The sequence below is a fragment of the Apiospora phragmitis genome (genome assembly GCF_038363925.1).
Source record: "Apiospora phragmitis strain CBS 135458 chromosome Unknown utg000013l:1.0-2965645.0:1.0-2969333.0, whole genome shotgun sequence".
NCBI classification, from domain to species: Eukaryota; Fungi; Ascomycota; class Sordariomycetes; order Amphisphaeriales; family Apiosporaceae; genus Apiospora; species Apiospora phragmitis.
In genome coordinates, this window is record NW_027117413.1 from 80,268 (window position 1) to 97,874 (window position 17,607).

Here is a 17,607-nt window from a genome sequence, read left to right on the forward strand (position 1 = left end):
GGAAGATGCATCTAATGTCTCTTTTGCAATCAGCCAATCACATTGGCGAATCCCGCCCACGTTTCCTCGACTATCGTTATTACCGGTCATGGAAGTTCTGCATCTGTACCTCGTCCGTCAGCATCTGGTTGCCAGGTTGCCAGGAACCTCTCGCCTTCGGGTGTCTTCCGTACTGCCCCGCGCTCAATCGTGACAGAAACTGCTAACTTCAAGTCCATGACGCCAAGTCCAAATTTCGGCGCGTTTGCTTTGTCGATAGGTAGCCAATTAGTTTACTCGGTTGTGTGTTGGGTTCCTGTCTGCCACTCGAGCACGTGGGCTCTATAGCTGCCGTGATTCCTGTGAACTGTCATCGGTTCGCAGCCGCAATTCCGAGCGAGCAGGTCATCTACCCCGAACCTAATGTCCCTCGCATGCACAATATGTACAATGCAGCCGTAGTGCTCTTGGCATGCCATCATCACCCCAGCCGAGGACTTTTCACCGTGATAGCCCCAATGGGCAATGTCCGCCTATATTGCTGAGCACCCAGCTGAGAGGAGAGACCTTGCCCGTATGTATTTGAGCAGGGATATCGTTCCATTGCGTCGGATCCGGGTTGCTCCTATATAACCAGCCGGATTCTCCTCTATGCAGTGTCTCGGTGCTATCTTGCCCTCAAGGTTCACAGGTCGTACGTGGTGAAGCAGGAACTATCAGTTTGATTGGCCTGATCCTGTCAAGATGATGGCTAGATTGAACACTCTTGCCGTGCTGGCAGCTTCATTGACTGCCGTTTCGGGTGTGGGTCACGCCAATCCCCATTCATGCCACGGGATCTTCGCGCGGCTAATCATGATTCGCAGCAATACTACCAGAGACTCGGCACTTGTCCCACTCTAGGATGTGTGCTGGTAAGCTTTGACGGTGTCTACTCCACGTTAGATTGACTAACACGGAAATCCAGCCACCGGATCAGCAGGATTTCCTGCCCGGCCAGTACTTTGACCTCCGTTTCGAGGTCCACGCCCCAGTCAACGGCTCCGAAGCCTTCAACAATGGCGTTCCGGATGAAAAGTTCACTGTAACCATTTCGAAAGAGGGCGGCGCCGTTGAGGATGTTGCCAAGTTCTTCAAGCTGGAGGAACCCAAGATCGAGAAATGGTCGTTCAAGTGGTACGAAGACCTCTACGCCGAGGACGCCAAGCAGGCGTCTGTTGTCAACGTCGCCTCCAAGATCTACCGGCGGTTGGCTCTTTACGAGCCTGGAAAGTACACCGTCACGCTCAACTACTACGATGGGCAGAAGACAACCGCTGAATGGGTCGTCCGCCCCCTTGCCACCCAGAAGAAGGCTAAGAACATCATCCTCTTCATCGGTAAGCAGCACCACACACTTGGGACTGACACATGAAAAGCGCTGACAGTACGGAGGTGACGGTATGACCACCAACATGATTACTGCTGCCCGTCTTCTGGGCCACAAGACCATCAACGGAAAGTACCAGTCGAACCTGCAGCTCGACCAGTTCCCTGTCATTGGCCACCAGATGGTATGAACCAGCCGTGGGAGATCGACTCTTTCTTGCCCAACCTCCGCTGACTTTCACCGCATTAGACCCACTCCATTGATACCTTCATCACCGATAGTGCCAACTCGGCTTCTGCCCTGTACTCTGGCCACAAGTCCACTGTGAACGCCATGGGGTGAGTCTCCAGAAGCAGCACTACTCGTGTTCAGCCGGCTGACAGTGGCAGTGTTTACGCTGACTCGTCTCCCGACATATACGACGATCCCAAGGTCGAGACCATTGTGGAACTGCTCAAGCGTATCTGGGGCTCTGCCTGGGGTGCTGTCTCCACTGCCTTCATTGCGGATGCTACCCCTACCGCTCTGACTGCCCACACTCGGTCCCGTGGCGCATATGGCCCTCTTATCGACCAGGCTTTAAACAGTGTTACTAACTATACCTGGACCAACCATGGAGGCCCTGATGTGTACTGTATGTTGAAACGGAGACATGCTTTCTCCTTATTCGGGTGTGTGCTGACATGATCGTGCGTAGTCGGTGGTGGTGCTGAGCAGTTCATTGCCGGATCTGGATCCTACCAAGGGAAGGACTACTACCAGGAGTTCGCCAAGGCCAACTACACCGTGAGCTGGAACAAGACCGCTCTTGCCGCCATCCCCAACGAGGAGAAGGCTCTGGGCATCTTCTGCCGATCCAACCTGCCCGTCTGGATTGACCGCAACATCCTTCCGGACAATCTCAAGAACCTGACCAATGACCCATCCGGGGCCAAGTCGGCCGCCACTGATCTGCCCGGCCTCAAGGAGATGACCCTCAAGGCCATCGACGTCCTCCACAAGCGCGGTGGCGACAAGGGCTTCTTCCTCATGTCCGAGGCCGCCTCCATCGACAAGCAGATGCACACGCTCGACTACGACCGGGCTCTCGGCGACCTTCTGGAGCTCGACGACACTGTGCGCGCCACCGTCGCGCACCTCAAATCCATTGGCGAGCTCGAATCCACACTGATCCTGGTTACCGCCGACCACGGCCACGGCTTTGACGTCTTTGGTGGCGTCGATACCCAGTACCTTAAGGACCAGAAGACTGACCGCGAGCGACGGAAGGCTGTTGGTGTCTACCAGAACTCTGGTATATCCAACTACCAGGTCGAGGCTCCTGGTGTCTCATACTCGACCGGCCCCAACTTCCCCGTGAACGTAAGTTTCGCCATCCCTAGAGACCCTTGGTCTGGAGCGTTGAAGGGTGTGCATGACTTACGAATCGCGCTTTCAGTGGGACCCCCGCTACGCCATCGCGGCCGGCTTCGGCGCCAACCCGGACCGCCGGGAGAACTACCGACTGAGCCCGACGCCGCGCACGCCCGCGACCAACGCGCCCGGCTTCTCGTCGGCGGACTACTTCGCCAACGGCCGGGACGCGCCCGGCGGCTTCGTCGTCAACGGCACCCTGCCCCCGTCGGAGGCGCAGGGCGTCCACTCGCTGACCGACGTCGCCGTCTACGCCATGGGGCCCTGCCAGGACTCCTTCGGCGGCACCTACTCCAACGTCGACGTGTTCTACAAGATGGCCAACTGCCTCGGCCTCGCGCGCCCGGACGCTGGGGAGGGCGGCAGGCCCTGTGCCGAGGAGAAGCGTTGAGAAGTAGGTGTCGGTGGCGGCTATGTGGATATTGGATAGGCAGAGAAGAGATGAAAAAGTAATGTGTAGTCAATTAATCGTTAGGTATAAAGATATATGTATACTTCACAACTTTCCATACGACTTAGCTAATTTATTTTCGTTTTCATCGTCCGAACTTTCTCGTCCAAGTCACAAGTAACTGGTCACAATCATGTTACACTCCACACCGTACTAGACTAAAAACGTAACCAGCCTCTCGCAACTGGAGCCGACTGACGAAGAAAAGCAACGTCTTTTACCCCTTTTCTTATTATCAACGACCCCCTTTCATGTAACACCGCAAAATAAGTGCTCAAGAAGTGTTGGTGCTAATTGGCAAGTAAGGCACATCTCGTTTTATCCCGCTTCTTATCAGCTCAATCCACGTCTTTTCATGCATATAAGCAATCCGTCCATTTTTAATGCATCATGCTAGAAACACTTGCCATCGCTTAAGTACTTACTTTGTACTAGGGTATATTATACAATGCTCGTAAACATCTACAACTCGAAAAGATCACGCGTAGCTTCACTGGGCCCCGGAAGGAGGACCTCGGTCTTCTGGTGTATACTGAGGTGCAGGAAAGTCGAGAACGAAATTTGGGATATAAAAATTCTATAATATATTTGAGCCTCACAAAGGGCGACGGCGTTGCTCCCACCATCAGATACATCAGAGCCTGCAACAGGCAGCGAAGCACTTTAATTAAGCCTTCTTGGCGGCGACGCCGGCATCAATGGCGCTGCGGACCAGGGGCAGCAGCTCGTCCGGGTGCGAGATGAAGGGGACGTGGGACGAGTTGATGCTGAAGACGGCGGAGCCGGCCGGGAGCATGGCCTGCATCTGCTGCTGGACGGCGAAGGGCAGCGCGTTATCGAGCTCGGTGTGGATGTACGACTCGGTGATGCCCGCGGCCCAGGGAGAGAACTTGGAGGCGTCGGTGAAGACCTTCTCGGACGTCCAGGTCATGGCGGAGGCCCACCGCTTGGCGTCGGTAGCGGACATGTCGTTGAAGCCGATCTCCTCGATCTGGGCAGGGTCGCCAGTCACCTTGCCGTCCTGTATTTCATGGTTAGCGCTTAGGCACTCTCATTGTTGTAGATGAGGGATGAAGGCGAAGAACAAGGACAAGAAGGAGAAGGGGAGGAAACTTACGGCAACTATCATCCAGGGGAAGTAGGAGCCGCCCATGAGGTCCTTGAGCGAAGCACCCTCGGGGCACATGAAGGCGGCGAGGTAGATGAGCTGGATGACGCCACCCTCCTTGCCCGCGGCCTTGCGAGAGGCGTAGTCGCGGCCCTGGACGGCGTTGCCGGCGATCAGGCCGCCAAGGGAGTGAGACAGCAGGACGACGTCCTTGCCAGCGTCGAGGAGGGGGTCGACGACGGCAGCGGTGGCGGCGACGTCCGTGTCGAGACCCGTCAGGGAGATGCCCACGCTGGGCAGGGTCACCTTCTTGGTGTCGTAGCCGGCACTGGTCAGCTTCTGCATGAACCCGGTCCACGAGGGATCGATCTGCCAAGCGCCTGGCACGATGACCACGGTAGGGTTGACGGCGGCGCCAAGGGTGCCGAAGGCCCAGACGGCCGAGCACAGAGAGAAGCGCATCTTGTTAGGTAAAAGAGTGTGATGGTGTTAAAAGAGAGTTGGGTCGTTGCCTGGTTCGATAGTGCCTGAGCTGGGACTAACGCTGGAGCAATGCAATGCAGGAATCTCTAAGCGAGGCAGGACCTGGCAATACAAAGTCTTTATAGAGCGATCGGCAGCCCAGGCATATCTCTTTAACTTCCTACTACATAGCACTCTAGCAGTGATACTCTATACAACCATTTGGTAATTTCCCAGACGGACACAGCCTGGAGGACCGCCGGCCCCATCTCCCATCTCGACCAGAGCATGAACTAAGCCTCGGAGCACATCTCCCAGTTCCATCATGCTGGGATTTCCAAAAGAAGCCGAGGGCCGTCTTTGCATCCACCGTGCTCTGCCATTGAACCCCAGAACGATCCGATTGCCGCTTTGGAAAGTGCTGGGCCTGGATACTACCTTTGTACATGAGGGAAACCATGCACCTGAAGTTCCGACGTGCTGCAGGCAGCGCTGGCGTTAATCCACCATGCCAGGGGTGCTGGCGAAACTAGCCGTTGGGCACGAGTCAGGCGATGCGGAAAGTGGCCAGATTTGCTGCTTCTGATCAGTTTCATTTCCCTGGCAGGCTGCCAAGGCCAATTGGTTGGTATCTTGGTATCAAGAGCGGTATTTGCGATGTTGGCCGGCGCAGAACAAACAAGCTTTCTCGCGGCTGGGCATGAAGTGAGGCGTGTAGTGCAATTGCCGCGTGCCTTATTTGATGTGCCGTAGACAAAGAGCAACCCAGAGGGAAGGCAGCCAGAAGGATCGTACGGCCTATGGAACCATTGCTGCTAGTCATGATAACCAGGGTCCAGGGGCTGTTGGGGGCCAGACTATCAAGTTCCACCACCCATGCGGCCATGCCCGCTCCCTCCACGGAGACCCGGGCACGGGCCCCTTATTCAGATTCACGATGGGACCAAAAAAGTTCTGCAACGGGGTTGCACTACAACATACGGAGTACGCGGAGCCTCCTGTCTATGCCACGTGCTGTCCCAGCCGAAGGAAAGGTCTTGTTCTGGAAAACGGCAAGCAACTAAGGAAACCCTTGCTTATTACTTATCTTATCTCGAGAGAGAGTAACAGAAACGGGTGACAGTGGGGTGGGCCGTTTCCTTTTGCGGGACGAGTGAGCCGTTATCTGTCACATTTTGGCGGTAGTAGAGCAGAGATGCATGAGTACGGAGTACTGTAACAATAGTAACCTAAATGGTGTGTCTTGACGGACGTTGGATTTCAGTTGTCGACTTATTTAGGTAAGCAGCGTGGATCTCGCCAAGCGGCATTGTCTGGCCTTCTGGCTTGGCCCGATCAGAAGGCCCGATTGGATACGTCAAATCGCAAGAATCCCCATCTCTGGGCCTTCCCTCTTTTTCCAAGATACTGTACAAGCACAGTACAGTACACACCTACAACTTATGCATTGGCTGCAATGTATGTAGGACTAGGTACATATGCATGCATGGGCCGCCCCTAACGGCAGGACCTGGAAAGCATTCCCTTTATCGGCACATTGTCCGATCTGAGTGCGGGCGCGATTTTCCTCTCAGCGAACCCCCATGACCTATGCTCCCCCCCCCCCGAAGACAGGCGAAACATCCATCTGCCGGTAACCGGCACCTACTGCATCTGCATCTCGAGCGTCTTGACAGCCTCCAGCAGCTGTCCCGGCATGCTCAGGAACGGGCAGTGGCCCGCCTTAAGTGTCACCGTCTTGGGCTCCGAGCCCAATTGGCCTGCCATCTGCTGCTGAATGGGGAAGGGCAAAGCGTTGTCGTCCGAGCAGAAGACGTATCCACAGGGTGTGCTGCTAGCCCACGGCTCGTGGCTGCTGGGCGTAGCGAACAGCGCCGTTGACGTGTGCGTCATTTCTGCTGCCCATTTGGCTTGCTCCTCGCCCACGAGGTCGTTGAAGGCGACCTGGGGTAGCATTTCAGGAACTCCGACCACGCGGTCTCCCTGTAAGTCCGTATGTACATTGTCAGTCCACTTTTGCTTATCTTCGGAGCGGCATAACGGCGTTGATAGCTAGATAGGGTCGGATTAAGGGGAGAGAAGAGGAAAAAGCAAAGCTACTCACCTGAATGTCCATCCACGGAAGCGGGTTGCCACCCAGCATGTCGAGCAACGCCTTCCCGCTCGGGATCATGAAGGCGGAAAGATAGATCATGCCCACTACGTTGCCCTGCTCGGCAATCGCATTGCTGCCGACAAGACCGCCGGAAGAATGGCCCAGGACCAGGGCTTTCTTGCCTTCCCTGGCAAGCTTTTGAAGCACAGTCCGCACGGCAGCGACATCGTCGGCCAGTCCGGCAAGGGGCAGCACCGTCCCTCCGACCGTGGGCAGAGCCACGTGGATTGCCTCGTAGCCCGCGGCCTGGAGCTGTTGGACAAAGCCATTCCAGGCCACAGGCTTCTGCCAAGCACCTGGCACAATTACAATAACCGGCTTCGACATGTTGGGGCACGTTGTAGGGGTGGGATAGGAATCTCTTCCGGCGGTTGTTTCCGAAACTTAATGACTGCTCACTCGACTTGATGATGAACTTTGGGTGTTGTTATACTGACCATCGGCAGTAGAGGAAGTCCCTCGGCTCGCTTAGAGGCAAGAAAGTTGACATATCCCTTTGTCCCCGCAGTGCTGCTGCATCAGGGTGAGTTGCAGCAGTGCATGCACGCCCAGACCCTTACAAGCATTGTACCGTACCGAACATAGATAGAGCCCCGCAAGCACGTTACATCGGACCCTGGTGTATGTACGGCCAGTATAGTAGTGGTATCCACCGCAACGGTTGCTTTCGCCTGAACGCTGGGCTAATTACTATGTAGCAGCATTAATCAGGGGTATGCTTACTGTAGATATTATGACAAGTGCCTCGGCGGCTTCCTCCGTGGCTCATGCCACGGAGAAAAACCGGTTAATCCTTGACAGTTTGTTCAAGTGCTTCTCTGAGAAGAGAAACAGGTGACACGAAACAACTGATCGGCATGCAGATACTCCGTAAGATCGGCCTCTTCATGGGGACGAGCGCTCGTCAAAGGTGACAGCTTTTGGAGGGGGACGGAAAACCCACGAAATGACTCCTCGTATATCAACACGGGGCCCGAAGGTAGTTTGAGGTCATCCTCAGTCCCCAACGAGTAGTCTTCTGTCATCAAATCTGACAGTGACAGCGACAGGTCCACACCTTCCATATGCAAGGGTGAGGGGGCACGTTGTGACGAGAGATCAAGGAAGAGGGGTTCCGGTGAAGAAGATCCAGCATGCAGACGCATACAAGGGGCTGTTAGACATCGACTACACGTCCAGACGGGCAAGGTTTCTGCGGTAGATGGAACGAGAGGCACCCCCACAGGGTCATCAGTGCAACTTGCTCGAGCTATTTCGACGTATAACAGTCGTGTCTTATACCACTGCTATGGCGCGCAAAGATATCTGGACAAGTCTTCTTGTCCCTTTATCTGCTTTAAGCCGACGACCCCATCTACAATGAGACGCACCGCCGGATAGTATCAATCTCCTTTTTGTTTAAATATCTCGGCGCAGGCTGCTCCCTGCTCGAATCATCCCCTACTCACGGCACCGGAGATCGCGCCCACCTCCCCCTCGTCGACGATCCCAGCGTAAGAGAAGGAAATCATGCACAACCCGTTCTGGATTCGCTCGTACGTGGCCCGCCGCTACGATGAGGTCGCCGCAAAGGCTGCCTACATGCAGCACATGGCCGATGTGAAAGCGACACAGGACCTGAGCGAGGACATCAGGGGCCGCGCACGGTGGCTCACCGTCGGCTTCACCCTCTTCGCCACCGCCGTGGTGGCCATGCGCTTCATCGCGCGCAGGCGGCAGGGTGCGAAGCTCCTGGTGGACGACTGGTTGACTGTGGTGACACTGGTGCTTTGCCATGGCAACATGGCTATGAACATCGTGTGTAAGTTGTATACACCTACCTTGAGAACGAGAGCTTGACAGGAGAAGGGAGAGGGAAATGGGACTCGATCAGGAGACGTGCAAAGTCGCGCTGTCCACCTTCGCAGAGAATCACTGCTGACCGTTTCCTCTTAGTGATTGACCAGGGGGTGGGACTACACACTGGCGCTCTGAGTCTGGCGCAACTCCAAAAATTGAACGAGGTGAGCAACATATGATGTCAATCCAAAAACCGTCATTTGAGGCCACCGAAGCTGACATCCACATCCACAAGACGCTGGTAGGAGCCGAGATCCTCTATACCACCGGCGTCAACATGTACAAGATCGCGCTGCTCTTTCTGTACTTCCGGCTCTTTCCCACGAGAGACATCCGCATCGGCTCGTACGTCCTCGGCGGCTTCTCGTGCATGTGGAACGTAGGCTGCATCTTCGCCGCGACCTTCCAGTGCCTGCCGCGTGAGAAGCTGTGGCAGCCCTGGCTGCCGGGCGGCTGCATCGACCTGTTCCTGACCCAGCTGGCCATCTCCGTGCCGTGCATGATGCTCGACGTCGCCATCCTGTGCCTGCCCATGCGCCACGTCTGGAACCTCAAGACCAACCTGACCCAGCGCGTCTGCCTGACCATCATCTTCCTGCTCGGCTCCTACGTCGTCTTCACCAGCATCTACCGATTCGTCATCTACCTCCACTACAGCAATGACGACAATTCTTGTAAGCCCCCATTGCACCCCCCCCCCCTTTTTATGCTTGCTCTCCTCGATTCCAGCGACTAATATAATAACCCAGTTACGCTCGGCGACGGTGTAGCCTGGAACGTCATCGAAATCGCCAGTGGCATCATCTCGGCCTGCCTGCCGACGCTGGGCCCGCTGGTGCGCATCGTCTTCAAGGCGGTGTCCCCGAGCACGCTGCGGTCGCGCGGCCTGAGCGGCGGCAACAAGCTGAGCGGCGGCAACGGCTCGTCGTCCGCCAAGAAGTCGGGCGGCGTGGCCACCATTGGTGGTGGTGGCGGCGGCGGCAGCAACGCGCGGCAGTCGCGGCCGCTCGGCGCGTTCGAGGACCGCAAGTACGGCGTCATCGACGACGACGACGCGTTCGGTGCCGTCGGCGGCGGCGTCCGGGCCTACGACGGCGCGCGCCGCGGCCACGTTTCCGTCACCGTGTCGCACAACCGCGACGGCAGCGGCGCCGACAACATCGGCTACGCCTCGAGCCACGACGAGATCCCCCTCACATCGATCCGGCAGGATACGCATGTGGAGTGGTCCTATGAGACGGCGTCGCAATACGGAAACCGCGACAAGCCCGGCGGGCAAGTATAAGCCCGCCCGCTCACTATAATAATGACCCAATTGGGAAGACACGAGACGATGGCGTTTAGTTTCGGGGATTGGTGCTCCCTTTTCTTGTACATGATTCTGCACTCACAGCCTTTTTTCATTAATTGTATAATTATTAAAATACCCCAGCTTCACTTCACAGCTATGGGTAAGGGCCATACCCATTCGGATCTCTCAGCGAATATATTTTTCTTACGTTTATCCGTCCAAAAAGCAGTTCCAATACCCAATTTGGCAGCCAGACTGGAAACCCTCCACCTCAATAATTCCTCGGATCGTACTAGCCCCTTTCCTGGATGTCTTATGGCCACTGGCGGGTTGGATTTATCAGTTCCGTGGCACCTCGGCATCCTTGCTTGGTCATACACGCCTTGAGCTCACTCCACGCTACCCTGTCACTCTCCAGTTCGTGGCTGCTGGTGAAAGCGGTTTGCACATGCAAGCCCAAGAAAGAAATGGATGGCCAAACGTATAGGATGTGCCCACCCGGCGAGGTAAATGAGCAAGTCCTGGAGTGGTGTCGTAGCTACTGAATCTGAAAACTCACCTATGGGTTAGTCTTAGCGAGGCTGCAAAGGCATCAAAGAAGAAGAAGAAGGGCCGCCGCAATCGGATTATGAGGGATGGTCAACGACAAATTAAATTTCAACGCCGTACATAATGGGTATCTTTAGCGTTCGAGTGGACTTTCCCTGTACCACACGACACTGTATATGAACTACGAAGGGGGTCATGGACAACCATTGACAGCCACGGACCCCCTAACCGAACCTCGGCCCAAGCATGTGTCCCTGTGTACGTACTTGCGACCGAAATCCATCTCAGGAGTCGATAAAGTTGGCAAGGGCTGCGCAGTTCCCAGGCACCGGCGGCTCAATGAAGGCCGTCGCGTAGTTCCATCCGTACACGCCCGTCCAGGTCTGATTGCTGGCCAACGGATCCATGTTGGTCACGACCGTGCCGGCGACCGGTTGGGGCTCGTGAGGGGCAGCACTGTTGGTGGTGTTGTACAGCCGTATGTAGTTGTCGCAAGCGCTCGTGTTGGCGAAGGCGGGTTGGTTGGTGACGTTCCGGATGAAGGTCAAGGGGTACGGGACGACCTCTGGCGAGGCCTGCGTCTGCACCGTCATGAATTTGGCGTCCGCACCAGATGGGGTAATGCTCTCCGAGTGCATGTACGTGCTGCCATCCGGCAGTGGGGTGTAGGGGTCACACGCCGGCTCGAAGGCTGACGGATATATGGCCAAGCCGAGACCTTCCGATCCAGTGATGGCAGCCAGAGCAGTGGACGTGATCATCATGGTGGCAGCCCACCGGAAATTACTGTAGCCATTGCCAAGGATGTCGAGGAAAGGGAACTCCAAAGCAGACCGCTTGAGGAATCAAGCAAGTTAGTCAACATCTGACATGGGTGCCGATTTGTATGTTTACATACAGAGAAGTCGCCCACCGTGACATTGTAAGCGGGAAGTTGGAGATCATGGTCAACCGCTACAGTGACCATAAGCGGATACATGCCAGTTGGGAACGAGGGGAGGAGGCACCGGTAGGCATTCTCCAAGATGGTATACTCCTCGGGTATCAACGCCCGTGCCAGCTCAAGCGGAATGGGCACAATGAGAGTTGTTCCATTCAGTGTACCCGAGACGAGATTGGGGTACTGTTGAGCGATTGGGTTCGGGCTGCTTTGCGTGACACAAGCATCGGCGACGGACCATGGCGAGCACAGCGTCGAGGACACCAGTGCAAGAAGTGCAATGAAGCTCTGGAAAAGGGGAGATCGGCATGCCATTTTGCACAACTCGTTTCCAGTTCTGCAATGCTTGAGTCGGTCCTGTCTTCGTCAAGTCGCAACAAGCGGTTCAACCAAATATATGGAAATGTTCCAGGGTTCAGGAAGAAGAAATGTTTTTGATTAGCGGCCGTGCTCGACTTTATTTGGGTAGATCGATCAGCACGAGGAGATTGCCCAGTGGTTGTAGCCGTCGTATGGAGCAACAACGACGGTCAGCAACAACAGCCATCTTGTCAGACCAGGTCAAGAAGGATCTAAATGAAGTGCAGGTAGGGGTAACAGTACTCATGTCACATCAGTCCGGGTTATACCCAGTCAGCTGGCTTGGCGGTGATGGCAGTGATGGTAATGATGATGGGAAGTTCCGTGGGTGCCATCTGAAGTCCACGACTGCCATCTGTTTCACGCGGCCGGCTGCCCGATTCCTCGAGCTCCAGGCGCATCGTGTTCCGCCCAGACAAGCAAGCTCGATGCGACATGAGACGACAGAAATCAACTCGATGGCGCATGGCTTACTTTGTCGCTTCCTCACCTCACGTAATGAATCTTACTCATTGTTGGTTGCATTCACTCAACAAAGATGTCGGATGGGCTGTTACTGTAAGAATCAACAACCCGGCGGGACAAATTACCTTGCCGCAATTCGCCCGCTTGGATTGATAGGCTTGAAACGGAACACTCCGTTTCCGAGATCGACGCAAGTGTTTGTGGGTGTGTGCGATCTTGGTGGCGGTCTATGTACGGATTCAGAGATATCCGGAACACCCCCTCGGATTGGCAACGACCCGTCTCAACATCGATCAGCTTCGAAGAGTTTATTTGTTTATATATGAAAGTACCTACTAATTGTGGATGACCTTCATCACCTCTAGTACCGCTACCCTATTTACGAGGAAAGTACCTACATATTGTCTGTCGTCTTTGGCCATTATCAAGGGGTCCGACCAGCTGGACGTTGCACACGTTGTTCTATTTCAATTACCAACCGCACATTGGAGCATTTTCAGAACGAGCATTGGCATTGACCTGCAAGTCACCGGCAGCATATACTCGGTGCTCATCTGATCCTACTAGCGCCATGATGCTCACCGTACATTCGATTGCCTTGATTACTGCCAATGGAGATGTACTACCCAGCCGGGCCAAGTTTAACTCTTGCATGAAGTATAGCGCTAGACAACTGTTTTGCCTGCCATATTGACTTGTGGTCTGGTTGTGTCAAAGGGTTTAAAAGCAGCCTGCTGCTATTGGTGATTGGTTAACCTACCGGTGTTTGGGCCTTCCAGCACTTCAGATAGGTTCATACAGATGGGACGGTGTTTTTGGAAAACATCGGTCACATACTGTATTTTGGTGCGAAAGCTATGCTACACGCTACTGTACTACCTGGCTTGGGGAGTTCAACATATGCAAGTAGGGTCGTATGTGGCAATAGCTCGAGTAGTAGGCTAGGTCCAGCTTGCCAGATGTTTCCAGGGCTGGGAGCCTGTGACCCACTGCTTCATCCCGTCTTGACTCAAGATCCAGTCCCACTTCCAACCCCAGTCTACTCCAAAAGCAGGAGGCAGGTTTTGTGCTACGCAGATGCAAAAACCAGACTCGAGCAGTGCTTGATCTTTGTCTCGCCTAGGCGCTGGAATCCTACAAATCTTGAAATACTGTAGCGTGGCCTATCCCGCGAGAGCAACATAGTAGCTGTCTTTGTAAGGTCATCTTGCGTTGAGAAGGTACTTGATCATTGTGAAGGAACAACAGGAACAAATGCAGCAAGCCAGGTGCTTCAGAGCGAGGTGCTTCCAGAGCGCTGGGCCAATATACCGATCACCATTGTCGGAAACGCCCAATTGGTTGGCACAATAGCCAGCCAGATGATGGTTGCTCGTTGAAGGATGGTCATAGCTGCTGCGGAAATGCAGCCAGTGTTCGGATTCCTGAAGCGAAGCTAGAATTCTAGCGTATTATATACACGGTATCGCCTCTTCCTAGTCTCTGTTTACTGTCTGGGCGCGGCAACGGGCTCCCATGCGGTATGCTTCGGCTTGACCCTGTACGAATATGTCAGCACTGGATCAGTATGCAGACACACTATCAGGGGAGGGTTGGACCGCATACGTGTTGTAGGGCTTGTAGGCACCCCGTGTCTGGGTGTAGTTGGGAATGGTCTTGTAGTCAGTGTCCTCCCACGCACGGCGTTTGTATGCAAGATTGGGGTCTTGCGAGGGCGCCTTGTCTACGGCATACGACATCCACGCATGCCAGCCGGGCTCGATTTGTGCAGCATCAAAGTCATGGACCTTGTAGTCGACCCATCGTGTGCGCACTGGTCCGGCGTGTTAGTTACATTGCTCTCATTCTTATTCTCATTCATGGGGCCCTCTGCTCGTCGCATAATGGCTCGTTCCGCACGTACGGGGCAGTTCGTCGACGTCCTCGAAGTACTTGTTGCCGAATCGGTCCGTGCCGATCAAAGTTCCAGCCTTCGTATCGCCGATGTACTATGAATCAAAGTCAGAACCATCTTCATGAAGGCCGATTGGCGTCGTCGGAGGGTATCAATCGCGTACGTTCATCTGATGGAAGTAATCCTGTCGCAAACAGTTAGCATCCGACATGTTGCACGAAGCTCCGATCAAGACGGCATACCCTGATGCCAACCTTCCACAGGTTACGGACGGTCCTCGTAATGGTCGACATGATGGGCGCAGCTCAATTGGAGTGGTAGCGCCTCGTTGTCGTGAATCCCCTTGGTTTAAAGTCGACGACGTTGGAGTTCGGTGTTTGGCGGATGCAGTTGCTTGCCCACCGGAAATTTCTCGGGCCGCCGGTCTGAAGCTTGACTATCGATTTGATGCACTGCAGGTGCTTCAGCGCCCAGCCAGCCCACTACCAGCCCACTGCATCACAAGCCCGCTGCTGATTGGCCAAAGCTTTCCAAAGCTCTCTAGGCGCCTGAAATCTTTCCGATAAGTCGCAAGTAAAGTCGCATTGCATTGACTTGGGGGGTTAACCAGCCAGGTAGGTCTACTACACACTGATGCCTTCGACACAGCATTTGCGGATATGATAATACGTGGTACTTCACGATGCTGCCAGACGTTGCGGCCAACGATTCTTCGCACACCGGTCCGTTATAACAGGGTTCAATGCCGAAGGTTCTCGATGCCGTCGAGTGCAGCGCCTGCCAGTAGCTCCCCGGGCTCTGCAGGCATGCTTGCGCCGTTCGTGAATGAGCTCGACAAGATCGCGCCGTCCTTCCAAATCCATGGGTCGCAAATTCAAGTCATCAGAAACCCTTCCGACTTCTACGAGACTCTGAAGGCCAAAATCAAGTCCGCGAAAACCCGCGTCTTCTTGTCAACACTATACATCGGGAAATCCGAGAAGGAATTGGTAGTGACCACTTCGTAGCCGGTCTCTTTCGCATAAATACTGACCAATTCTCGGGAAGATTGCGACGTTACAAGAGGCCTTGCGCGCCAACCCGAAGCTCACGCTGAGCATCTTGACCGATGCGTTACGAGGAACCCGAGAAGCGCCGAACCCATCATGCGCGTCACTACTCGCTCCCCTCATCACCGAGTTTGGGCCCGAGCGAGTCGAAATTCGAATGTACCACACTCCAAACCTCACAGGGCTTCGGAAAAAGCATGTCCCCAAGAGAATCAACGAAGGATGGGGACTGCAGCACATGAAGCTATACGGCGTCGACGACGAGATCATTCTGTCTGGTGCCAATTTGTCGTCCGACTACTTCACCAATCGCCAGGATCGCTACCATCTGATTTCGTCCAAGGAAATCACGGAATACTTTGCGCGGCTCTACGCAGGGGTGACATCCCTCAGCTTTCAAGTCGAGCCATCCAAGGAAGCCGCCGGCTTCACCCTGCAATGGCCATCCACGAGTGCTGCGCCGTCCCCATTGGAGAAGCCTGCCCAATTTGTTGAGAAAGCAACCAAGGTCGTGAATAGCATCATTACCCCGCAAAAGACGGCCGAAGCCATCGAGACCAAAGGCCAGGCCTCCGACACCACAATCTTCATGCTCGCGCAGCTATCCCAGCTACTAAAGCCAGATACATCGACCGAGCTACAAGCAGTGACCCACGTATTGAAAACGCTCGCGGCCCCTCAGTATGCTGGGTCATCCTGGACTTTTACCGCTGGGTACTTCAACCCGGCGCCGTCACTGACGCAGCTCCTCATGTCTTCCGCCTCGACCAACTGCACCGTCATCACAGCTTCGCCCCAGGCCAACGGATTCTATGGGTCTAAGGGTGTCTCGGGCATGCTTCCTGATGCGTACACGTATCTGGCGCGACGCTTTCTCATGGCAATCAAGCAGCAGAAGCGCGAATCTGACATCACTCTAAAGGAGTGGCGAAAGGGCACGGTCGGCGAGCCCGAGGGCTGGACGTACCATGCAAAGGGCCTCTGGATCACGCTCCCGAACGAGAGCGGCCCCTCGATGACCATGGTGGGGAGCTCGAACTACACCAAGCGCAGCTATTCCTTGGACCTCGAAGCCGGGGCGTTGATCGTGACCGAGAACGCCGATCTGAAGAAGCGCCTCGCCGACGAGCAGAAGTGGCTTCAAGAGTACGCCGCGCCCGTCACGACAGACGACCTGGCCAAGACGGAGAGGAGGGTGAGCTTCAAGGTCCGTATGGCCATGTGGTTTGTGCAACTGGTGGGCGGTGCCCTGTAGTCCCTTGGGCGAGCTAGCACGCGACTACTCCAGTTTTTGGGGGTCAAACTAGGTGTGCTCTTTTTTGGTCACGATCTGCCGGGCTGGGCTTGTAGAACGTGTACCCCAGCCTATGTGTGATACCCCTATATATATTATCTGGTATACATGTATGATACCCCAACTCTAATTCTACTGGCGAGGAAAGGGAGATAGATTCGTTGGAAAACCTCATGAAGGTGTTCCAAGTATTGTCTGTCCAGGCAACCCCAATAAGTCATTGATTATAATGAATGGTTAGATCTCTGCGCTATGCTTGCTCACCTTGAAGCCAGGATGGGTGACACTGTTGCTAAAATTAACTGACCTGCCAATAAGCCCTTGTTTCTTTCTCGCCATAGATTTACAGTCCGACCGGCCTCTGCTGAAACCCCAGATCACGGGATAACCCGCAGTAGGACTCCGTCGTTCGTGTCGGCGACAAAACCATGCTTTTCGGAACAGCGGAGAACACATACACGACAACGTGGATTCGGTCGTTAGGTAAGCATGCGGTAGAAAGAAGCTTCCGCTGCTACCCAAAACCCATCCCCATTTGGAATGCGACGCATGATCCTCCATCGGGCAACCATCATGCCATTTTTCGGATTGTATGCCCCATGTAAGAATCCGGGGAAGAAAGTGTGATGTCGGACCGCCGTGTCGGATACCATGACACCGGGTTTCCTCTTCCGGACTCCATGTGCATACCAGGTTTGCGTAGATTGGTTGCATGGAATTAGGCTATATAGGCATATGCAAGGGGGCTTATATACGAAATGCAGGCTCTCATCATATCATATCCGTGTGCAACCTTGCACTAATCTCGCGGTCCCTTGGTGTATTTAATAAAAGTCGTACGTTACTGTAGATAAATTTATTTCTTGAGATGATGATCATCGTCACTGCCCAGTGCGCCGCTCCTGCCGCTCCATATAATTTTACGGAACCGTGACGTGCAACACGGGGTTGGCAGCAGCAGCCTGGTAGTAGGTTAGCAAAGGTGCAAA

The 17,607-nt window shown here is 54.6% G+C and overlaps 7 protein-coding genes across 7 annotated transcripts; 3 read left to right on the top strand and 4 right to left on the bottom strand.

The window, feature by feature from the left end:
• Nucleotides 1–723: 723 nt before the first annotated feature.
• On the top strand, nucleotides 724–3,152 carry PG994_013780 (alkaline phosphatase-like protein; the record flags this gene model as incomplete). The annotated part of the gene is made up of 8 exons (XM_066865189.1): nucleotides 724–783; nucleotides 846–893; nucleotides 947–1,358; nucleotides 1,414–1,532; nucleotides 1,598–1,686; nucleotides 1,738–1,982; nucleotides 2,046–2,710; nucleotides 2,787–3,152. 8 exons carry the CDS (start codon nucleotides 724–726, stop codon nucleotides 3,150–3,152), a joined length of 2,004 nt encoding a protein of 667 aa, XP_066708318.1.
• Nucleotides 3,153–3,879: 727 nt separating this feature from the next.
• On the bottom strand, nucleotides 3,880–4,782 carry PG994_013781 (uncharacterized protein; the record flags this gene model as incomplete). Its single annotated transcript, XM_066865190.1, has 2 exons — nucleotides 3,880–4,233; nucleotides 4,330–4,782. The coding sequence occupies 2 exons, from the start codon at nucleotides 4,780–4,782 to the stop codon at nucleotides 3,880–3,882; spliced, it is 807 nt and encodes a 268-aa protein (XP_066708319.1).
• Nucleotides 4,783–6,426: 1,644 nt separating this feature from the next.
• On the bottom strand, nucleotides 6,427–7,264 carry PG994_013782 (uncharacterized protein; the record flags this gene model as incomplete). The annotated part of the gene is made up of 2 exons (XM_066865191.1): nucleotides 6,427–6,765; nucleotides 6,887–7,264. The coding sequence occupies 2 exons, from the start codon at nucleotides 7,262–7,264 to the stop codon at nucleotides 6,427–6,429; spliced, it is 717 nt and encodes a 238-aa protein (XP_066708320.1).
• A 1,182-nt stretch (nucleotides 7,265–8,446) lies between these two features.
• On the top strand, nucleotides 8,447–10,061 carry PG994_013783 (uncharacterized protein; the record flags this gene model as incomplete). Its single annotated transcript, XM_066865192.1, has 4 exons — nucleotides 8,447–8,738; nucleotides 8,873–8,940; nucleotides 9,012–9,450; nucleotides 9,526–10,061. 4 exons carry the CDS (start codon nucleotides 8,447–8,449, stop codon nucleotides 10,059–10,061), a joined length of 1,335 nt encoding a protein of 444 aa, XP_066708321.1.
• An 839-nt stretch (nucleotides 10,062–10,900) lies between these two features.
• PG994_013784 (uncharacterized protein) lies at nucleotides 10,901–11,871 on the bottom strand (the record flags this gene model as incomplete). Its single annotated transcript, XM_066865193.1, has 2 exons — nucleotides 10,901–11,452; nucleotides 11,515–11,871. The coding sequence occupies 2 exons, from the start codon at nucleotides 11,869–11,871 to the stop codon at nucleotides 10,901–10,903; spliced, it is 909 nt and encodes a 302-aa protein (XP_066708322.1).
• A 1,996-nt stretch (nucleotides 11,872–13,867) lies between these two features.
• On the bottom strand, nucleotides 13,868–14,568 carry PG994_013785 (uncharacterized protein; the record flags this gene model as incomplete). Its single annotated transcript, XM_066865194.1, has 5 exons — nucleotides 13,868–13,919; nucleotides 13,987–14,194; nucleotides 14,285–14,369; nucleotides 14,439–14,459; nucleotides 14,518–14,568. The coding sequence occupies 5 exons, from the start codon at nucleotides 14,566–14,568 to the stop codon at nucleotides 13,868–13,870; spliced, it is 417 nt and encodes a 138-aa protein (XP_066708323.1).
• Nucleotides 14,569–15,033: 465 nt separating this feature from the next.
• Nucleotides 15,034–16,579, top strand: PG994_013786 (uncharacterized protein; the record flags this gene model as incomplete). The annotated part of the gene is made up of 2 exons (XM_066865195.1): nucleotides 15,034–15,267; nucleotides 15,323–16,579. 2 exons carry the CDS (start codon nucleotides 15,034–15,036, stop codon nucleotides 16,577–16,579), a joined length of 1,491 nt encoding a protein of 496 aa, XP_066708324.1.
• Between the last annotated feature and the right edge of the window lie 1,028 nt (nucleotides 16,580–17,607).